Source organism: Limulus polyphemus, unplaced genomic scaffold (genome assembly GCF_000517525.1).
Source record: "Limulus polyphemus unplaced genomic scaffold, Limulus_polyphemus-2.1.2 Scaffold3070, whole genome shotgun sequence".
Taxonomy (NCBI): Eukaryota; Metazoa; Arthropoda; class Merostomata; order Xiphosura; family Limulidae; genus Limulus; species Limulus polyphemus.
Genome location: NW_013668680.1, coordinates 98,330 through 108,167, shown reverse-complemented (window position 1 = coordinate 108,167; position 9,838 = coordinate 98,330). Strand labels below are relative to the sequence as shown.

General features: G+C 32.7%; 1 protein-coding gene across 1 annotated transcript in view; it reads left to right on the top strand.

Moving 5' to 3' along the window:
- Positions 1-9,838, top strand: part of LOC106468595 (alanine--tRNA ligase, cytoplasmic-like) — a gene marked incomplete at its 5' end in the record, with an annotated part of 94,166 nt that overhangs the window by 33,107 nt on the left and 51,221 nt on the right. The window contains 4 exons of the mRNA XM_013929027.2: positions 680-804; positions 1,409-1,553; positions 4,021-4,181; positions 6,412-6,528. Of these exons, the coding sequence (XP_013784481.2) occupies positions 680-804; positions 1,409-1,553; positions 4,021-4,181; positions 6,412-6,528 (548 nt within the window). The remainder of the gene's footprint in view (positions 1-679; positions 805-1,408; positions 1,554-4,020; positions 4,182-6,411; positions 6,529-9,838) is intronic.

Sequence of the window (9,838 nt, the reverse complement as noted above, 5' to 3'; positions counted from 1 at the left end):
GTTTTGATATATAAGTTGTTCGGGTTTTTCATCTAAAAAAAGCAACATTAATTTTTTGACGACCTAATATTTGCCAGGTTTGACCTGAAAGTTTTCATTTTAGCCTGTCACTGTATAGAACTATGAACCTAGATATATATCATTATTACATAAGAAGCTGTTAGGCTGTGGTTAGCGTAGACCAAGTCCACTGAGAACTTAGTTGTATGTTTTCTAATCACGTATAGAGGTTTCTATCTGTAGTAAATATTATTGTTTCATTAGAGAACGTTTAGTGTTTTCCTTCATATTAAGTTTTTTCAGTTGTCTTTAATGATTAAGAAATATTGATAGTTACTGTACAAACCAATGTATTTTACTTGCAACCTACCAGTTACTTAGAAAGGGGATGTACAATGAGTACGAATGGATGGATAGAGACATTTTATTCACAGTACACCAATAACCTAATGTAGTCTTTATAGGACTTGTGTTTTTGTTTTGTATAAAAAAAAGTTATGTTAATCTTGTTAAGAAACCTTGCAGTACACATTTTGTTATCAAATGGTTTGTTTGAAAGCTGCTTACTTAAGTTGGATGTAGGGAAGGGTTACTTTATGTTGGTCAGCTGATGATTAAAGATTTGTATGTATAGTATGTCATGAAATATAGTTATCTAATTCTGTATGCCTTCTGCTAGGTGAGGTTGCATGGGAATGTTACTTTGTACATGGACTTCAACAGGATCTTATTGAAGATTTGGCTCTCTCTCGTGGTCTTCAGGTGGACTGGAATGTGTTCAATAAAAAGATGAAGGAAGAGCAGGTTGTAACTAATTCTATTGATGAATGTCATTATAATATTTTCTTATATTTGTTATGGTATCCTCAACAGATTCAAAAATAACTTCTTGTTTTCTGGGTAAAGTCTGTGATATTTAAATTATCTATGTTTGTAAATAATATTTCGCTGTACCTAAATACCTAATACTGTTTTTTGTATTTTTCAAGAATCATGTAAACTGATATGTACTATCTAAAGTACCAAGTTATTAAATTATGTGTCAAGAATCATATAAACTGATATATGCTATCTGAAGTGCAAAGTTATGGAATTGTGTGTCGAAAATAATATATACTGATATGTACATATGAATTACCAAGTTCTTGAATTATATGTAAAATGTTTTTATACTTATTTCACAATAGCAAAATCTATATGTAAAATATAATGATACCATGAAAATGTAAACATAAATACTGTAAACAATTTTGATATTTGAGTTGTATGAGCTTCAATATTTTCATATTGTACAAAGGATCTTTATCGTGTTTACTAATCTTTGTCAATAGGTATTTAAAGGTAGCATTTTCTAGTCATACGACCATATCATAAACTGTTAATTTCAAAGGAAAACATTTTATTTCAGAACAAAAGAACAGCTGTTGATGAGAAACCTCAAGGCCACCTACCAGCTGTCTCTTTGCACCTTGTGGATATGTTGAACCATCGTGGAATTCTTCCTACTGATGATATGGATAAATATGAGTATTATTCTCATAATGAACAGTATGGTAAATGTTTGTCAATCTTAACTGATTGTGCTTAAAATATAACTGAATATGAATATTGTTCTGATAAAACGTGGGTTGGTATGTTTTATGGTTTACCTTAATACTGTCTGTGCTTACTTTAAAACTGAACATGAATATTTGTCTTACATATACATGCCAGGCTTTGATGTATATATGGGCCAGATTCTGTACAGTAGGTGTTTATGACTTGTTGGCAATAAACAGCACACAGTCCACTTGTTTTAAAATAATATATTAAAACAAGTCAAATATAATATATATATACACTGTTGGTTATCACAGTTGTATCCACAGCTTTAAATAATTGTCTGTTTTTCATCAAAATCTACACAGACTGGCTCAGTTACTTTAGAACATAATTTGACAAGATGTATTATTTTTTATGCTCTGTTATTACAATACAGTCAGTGATAATTTCACTTTAAAATTTCTACTGTGCTCTTTATGGCTAAACTCACAATTATTCAGTCTAGATGTAGCTATCTGTCTATCTATCTATTTTCTTGAACTACATTTTGTACATGTGTTTATAGATTGACGAAGGCCTAGAACATTCCAGTATGTGATATTATGAATCAATAAAAACTAAATTGAAGCTTATAAGTTTCTAGTAATGGGAAGCAATAATACAATAAGCACCAGTTGAATTACACATCGTGTGATTTGTACACAGTTATGTAACCAAACCTGAGATAAACTAGCACCTTCTAAAAATAGCTAAATTTAACACCCATGCTATACTTAAACTATCTAAGTCTTGACACTCACATTAACCTAAACAGTCATGCATATCTATAGTACAGTAATGCAACTACATATCATAATAAGTATGTAGTTGCATATATTAAAAATATAAGTAAGTGCAACTATTTTTCACATAATAATAGTGCAATTTAGATAAATTCATAATTTTGAATAATTAACAGCATATTCACACACACTGAAGAAACTACAAGATCATAATTTGGTTGTTAGTTGCATAACCAAAATCTCTTCTTGACAGTTTGGATATTTTCATGGTATCATTAAATATTTGAAGAGATTTTATGAATTTTAGCCTTAAGCCACCTTTTCTTCCTGAAATTACAGTGAGATGAAAATCAGATTCTACTTGCATTGTTTGTAAGCCTGCTTGATGTGAATGTGAACTATCATATTGAATAATATTTTTCAATGTATTATTTCAATTATTTGTTGGAGATTTTATTTCATTATAATATAATGTAATATGCTACAAAAAGTTGGTAATATGCTAGATATACAATCTACAAGTGCTGTTTTAGCCATTGCATTAGATTGGATGTTGAAGATACAATATACAAGACTGTTTTAGTTATCCCTTTCACCTGAGGCATTTGTTTTTGTGCATGTCACGAGGTTTTAGCGAGTTGCTTTCTTTTCATGGTTTTCCCCAAAAAATATAGCATAAAAATGTAGCTAATAATCCATATTTTAATAGTATATAGGTTTTAATTTCTTACTTTTGTAAGGCAATATTAAAAAAATGTAGAATTCCCCTACAGTGAGAATTGTAACATTCACCCTCTAGACATCCCCCTCTTCTCTAATTTATTTACCACCCCTCCAAGAAGTACGAAATTTTTATATAGCCTTCAGTCTTATTTGGTTACAGAACTATGAAATGCCATGCCCATCTGTCACATCCTCTCTTTCAGAAACTTCCAATAGTTCTTTAAGCTGTTCATTACTATATTATTTATAACCAATAGAAAGCCAAGGTTCTCATCTATCGAATGTTTTCTGTAAAATTAATTGTCTATTTCGTTTTCAGTTCAATATGCTGTTCTAATCATTATATTTTACTGTATTAGGAATACAATATGTTGTTCTAATCATTATATTTTACTGTATTAGGAATACAATATGGTGTTCTAATCATTATATTTTACTGTAGTAGAATACAATATGCTGTTCTAATCATTATATTTTACTGTCTAAGGAATACAATATACTGTTCTAATCATTATATTTTAATGTATTAGGAGTACGATATAATGTTCTAATCATTATAGTTTGCTGTATTAGGAATACAATATGCTGTACTACTCATTATATTTTACTGTATTAGGAATACAATATGCTGTTCTAATCATTAGAATGTACTGTACTGGGAATACAATATGCTGTTTTAATCATTAGAATGTACTGTACTAGGAATACAATATGCTGTTCTAATCATTACAATGTACTGTACTGGGAATACAATATGCTGTTCTAATCATTAAAATGTACTGTACTAGGAATACAATATTATGTTTTAATCAAGTACTGTTGTAGTCATAAGGTTATATTCTACCAATAATATAGGATACAAGTGCCTTTTCACTTAAACACTTTTTTTTTAGATTAAGATTTTAATGAAAGCTTAATTAACTTTAATACAACATTTAATCTTGTTTTTAATGAATCTTTCTGCTTATGTCAGAATTTCTTCCCGTAAAGACTGAACTTTTAGCCATTGTTAAAGATAACATTTTGGTATCTGAGACACCATCTGGAAGCACCTGTCAGTTAGTGGTACGCAAAACCAACTTCTATCATGAAGCTGGAGGACAAATGTGTGATCAGGGGAGGATTCTGGGGGAGGTATTTTGCAACTTTCATTCCTTAACACTGATTATAACAAAACTGTCTGTTGTAATGAGAACCACTGAATGATACTCGGAAAAGTCATTTGTCACTTTGATCTGTATCATTATTAGAGGCTATTTATAAGTTTCTGTTTCTAAGTTAACAACCAGAGGTGAGTACTAAACAATGTTAGTTGTGAATTTCATTTATCAAAATGTGTGTCAATATATTTTATACCTTATTTTTCAAACATTTTAATTTTTACTTGGATATTTGCTTTTAGAAAGGTATCCCCTTAAACAATTTCTCGTGATTTATTATGCTAGATAAAACATAATTTAAAATTAAAACTTGGAAATTTGCTGTTATAGGTACCTCATGATGTGATGATTTAATATGCTAATTAAAACATAATTTAACATTTAATAAAACTTGTATCTTTACCATTAGAGGTACCTTGTTATGTGATTTCTGATGATTTAATATGTCCTGTTGAAATACGACTTGTCAAAGTTAATAATATGATCAACATGATAAATGTATTTCCTTTGTTATAAGAAATTATTTTACCTATTTGATAAAATAGAAATAGGTAAATCACAAGAAAAGTTACATGATAATCCAAGCTCTTTATTAAGGTATACCTTCTTTTTTATTCCTGTAAAATAATGTTTCATCTTGAAATAGCATTGTAAGTTTTTGTAATATTGTTTGTTATATGCAATTTTGTTGTTTTTTATGATATTTACATTTACATGAAAAACTGCCACAGTTACAGTCTCCATTTTTTAAAAGAGTTTTATCATTTTATATTTTAGTTGAAAGATGATATTGCAGTATGATAGGAAAAGAAATGTTTTTGTGTCGATTGAGATCAGGTTGAGAATCGTTAGGCTTGGTCATTTTGCACTACACTGTATCAAGTTTCATTTTGCCAACAAAGTTGATGTTTGTTAGGACTTATTGGGATAAGTAACTGCTTAAATGGGCAACTATCTTTTATGGAAATTTTACTCAAACAAATGTTAAAAATTGTTTAACCTGTAAGGTGTAATGGAGCATGTGGTTTAACCTGTAAGGTGTAAATGGCATGTGGTTTAACATGTAAGGTGTAATGAGGCACATGATTTAATGTATAAAGTTTAATGGAGCACATGGTTTAACCTGTAAGGTGTTATGGAGCACATGGTGTAACCTGTAAGGTGTAATGTAGCACATAGTTTGAACTATAAGGTGTAATGGAGCACATAGCTTAACCTGTAAGGTGTAATGGAGCACATGATTTAACCTGTAAGGTGTAATGGAGTGCATGGTGTAACCTGTAAGGAGTAATGGAGTACATAGTTTAACCTGTAAGGTGTAATGGAGCACAATTTAACCTGTAAGGTGTAATGGACCACATGGTGTAACCTGTAAGGTGTAATGGAGCACATGGTTTAACCTGTAAGGAGTAATGGAGCACATGGTTTAACCTGTAAGGAGTAATGGAGCACATGGTTTAACTTGTAAGGAGTAATGGAGCACATGGTGTAACATGTATGGTGTAATGGAGCACATGGTGTAACATGTATGGTGTAATGGAGCACCTAGTTTTACCTGTAAGGAGTAACAGAGCACATAGTTTAACCTGTAAGGTGTAATGGAGCACAATTTAACCTGTAAGGTGTAATGGACCACATGGTGTAACCTGTAAGGTGTAATGGAGCACATGGTTTAACCTGTAAGGAGTAATGGAGCTCATGGTTTAACCTGTAAGGAGTAATGGAGCACATGGTTTAACTTGTAAGGAGTAATGGAGCACATGGTGTAACATGTATGGTGTAATGGAGCACATGGTGTAACATGTATGGTGTAATGGAGCACATAGTTTTACCTGTAAGGAGTAACAGAGCACATGATATAACTTGTAAGGTGTAATGGAGCACATGGTTTAAACTGTAAGGTGTAATGAAGCACATGGTGTAACCTTTAAGTAAACATCCTGAAATTGAAAGAATTATATTTTTAAACATAATATTCCTTTATGAAAGTTTAAGAAAATGACTGAAGTATAAAAACAATGAACATTATTATCTTCTGAAACACACACACTTCACAGCTTTAGTTTTGTAAATAAATAATACTATTCTCATATTAAACTGCTAAAATATTTAAGCTTTTACCATGTTTGTCATTTTTATGTCATGTACACAGTTCATGTGAAACAGTGTTCTTTCTAACCTCAATAATGAAATTTCTGTTCCAGAATTTTTCATTTAAAGTGAAAAATGTGTTTGCTTTAAAAGGATATGTCTTTCATGAGGGAGAAGTAGAGTTTGGGTGTTTACAAGAAGGTGCCCCAGTATGGATGGAAATTGATAAAGTAAGCATAAGACCTACAAAGTAAACGTAAGGCCTACAAAGTAAGCATTAAGAAGTACAAAATTAGCAGAATACCTACAAAGTAAGCAGAAGAAGTACAAAATTAGCAGAATATCTACAAAGTAAGCAGAAGAAGTACAAAATTAGCAGAATACCTACAAAGTAAGCAGAAGAAGTACAAAATTAGCAGAATACCTACAAAGTAAGCATAAGAAGTAGAAAGTAAGCAGAATACCTACAAAGTAAGCATAAGACCTACAAAGTAAGCATAAGAAGTACAAAGTAAGTGTAAGACCTACAAAGTAAGTTTAAGAAATACAAAATAAGCATAAGACCTACAAGGTAAGTAAAAAACCTACAAAGTAAATATAAGAAGAATTAAGGAACCATAAAAAGTATGACAAAGTAAGCATAAGAACTACAGATCTTACTTGTTTTTCTTACTAAAGCAACACCTGCTATTTGACATCTTGGGGTGTAGTAATCTCTATAATTTTGACTTTCATTTTTATTGATTTGGATACAACAATACTGTGGACAGTGGGCATTTTATAGTTAACATTAACTTACTATGATATTCATCAAACCATAAAAGAAATTATTCACATAATAACTCCAAACTTTAGTTTTAGCAGTACAATTGTTATCTTAGTGAAAAATGTAGTGTGATCTATCATTGAAAGTTGTTTATTTCCCTCTTCTCATAAAAATGCCCACGTTCAACACAGAAAATAGATTTCATATCATTAGATCAGGTATATAGAAATAAATAAAAACGATTTGCATTTTCTTTTTAAATCATAAGCATAGTGTTACCTAAAGAATACAGAAACACTCCAGTCTCTCTTTATATCACAAGTTTAGTGTTACTTTTAGTGTACAGAAATATTCCATGCTCTCTTTATATCACAAGTTTAGCATTACTTTTAGAGTACAGAAACACTCCAGTCTCTCTTTAAATCACAAGTTTAGTGTTACTTTTAGTGTACAGAAATATTCCATGCTCTCTTTATATCACAAGTTTAGCATTACTTTTAGAGTACAGAAACACTCCAGTCTCTCTTTAAATCACAAGTTTAGTGTTACCTGTGGAGTAAAGAAACATTCCATGCTCTCTCTGTAGGACAGGTTTAGTGGCTGTATTGATTTCAACTGTGATGTTAACCTTTAGGATGCTACATGGAACCATGTTAAGTATGAAATATTATGTTGAATTTGACTGGAAGGTTATATTCTAAAACATACTTACCTCTGCTGCCACTTCTAGCTATTACTTGACCATCAGAGTTTCTTCTTTGCCCATCTAAGCATTAGTCTGATTTTTTCTTGCTTTCTCCAGTCCTTTATACTCCACTCAATTGCCCTAGGTGATAATTGTCTTGTGATACTTTCCACCTACATCAATGCACCATCTATGCTGGTACTGTATATAAGCACCTCATTCAGATAATTTTGTCACTTTTTCTTGATAAAGCAGCACTAACGGGTTTCTCAGTATTACAGTCATTTGGAGATACTTTGGACATTATCATGTGTTTCAGTTGATTTTGTAATAATAGTTATAATAAATTTAAAAAATAAGTTCTTTCTTCCAATTGGCAAGCCAGTTATGGTATGAATTCCTGTCTGTATTATTATTTCCATCACAAAGGCCAATTGGGTCTCTCCTCTCCTAACTCTGATATCTAGTATCGCACAACAATCGGGAGGGGGGGAGTCACTCTCAGTTGATCTGTGGTGGTCTTCCAGGGAGATCTGAGGCTGCATATGAAGGCGATCCTGATTTTAGATTCACATTTCCCTGTGCCTTCTTCTAGTTTGTTAGATTTTCAACCTTCTTGTGGGTCAGTGGCAAGTTTCCAGGGTTCCATTCCAGAGAGTAGATGTAGCAGATGGCTCTGCAGTTCCTTTGCTCTAACAAAACAACTTACTTTACCATGATCTTTAAATGACCTATAAAAAATTAAAAGAAAGGCATGTTGATTTGTTTTTCTTCTGTTGGTTATTCGAGTGTGTGATATTTTGGGGTTTCTCCCATTTGGTTTTAAGCCTGCGACTTAACTGATGGCTGAACGGTCTGAGAGTTATTTTTTCCCCCCTCCATACACGAAAATTGTGGTTCATGCTGGAAGGTTTACTTTTTAGGTACGTGAAGGGACAATTATGCTTTATCCAACACTTTCTCGGAATTTCGTGATTTCGCCTATCACCACTAGGTGGTGTCATTTTTCAGATTTTCAAATAATATTTGTCCCTCGAATTTCGGGTTCTAAGGCGGAGTTTGTACTTCATCTATATAGGTCTATGTCCCTGATGGGATAGAGTAAGTCTACGGACTTACAATTTAACTTCAACATTTTGTTTCTTTACACTTCACTTGGTTAGAAGACTATCAGGATCACCAGTTTTGTTAAGGACGAGCCGAATCCATTGTTAGCATGCATGGTCAATTTTCGGCTTCTACATTCCTCCCAGTGGTTGTTGGAGTCTTGAATTTCATCGGCTCCTTCAGGGGGTCATAGTTCTGCCCGTATTAGTGAGTATTGAACCCTGACATCAGCTCCTCAGTACTCAGAATATATTCTGTCTATATACAAGGTTTCTGCTGCCTAGTCAGATCGCCAGCAGTGTCTGTGATTATCATATACCTTCAGTAACTGTGGGAGCTCAGTTCCAAGAGTTTCTGGACGTGTGGTAATCTTAACCATCGGTTCAGAAACTCTGCAGGTCCTTGGGTCACAGTTGGTTGTTCAGTTCACATCTTTCTCACTATCATCCACCCAACCTGTAGGGTTTCCGTCTCCTGCAGATCATCAGGATTTGGAACTTAGTTCTAGGGTTATCTGAGTTAGGCTGGTCTGGGGGTAGTGAGAGAGTTGGGCTAGTTCTTCAAAGTTGTTATTCCTGTTAGTTGTTGGGCCTATAAAGACAGGAGATTGGTGTCCAGTCATCGATCTTCCTTGTCTATATCAATGTAGTTCCAGGTTTTTTCCTTCCGTTTCGCATAGGCTTAACATGGGTTCTGCTGTATCACACAAGTTTTCTCATCCCCTTCATTCCATCATATTATGCACACACCATTCCATGGATGACTGGTTACTGCTGGCAACATCTCGTCAATTGTTATGCCATCACATCCTGATTCTCCTTTCATATACAACCCAGGGAAGCTTCTCTTTCGAGACTGTGACTTGCTCCAATTCAATATATACACCTGGAAAAAGTTAAGCACCCCCAAATATATTTCAGGATTGCTTATTGAAAATAAGGTTTAATTTTCATGATGTTGAGCAATGTTCATAATTTCAAAC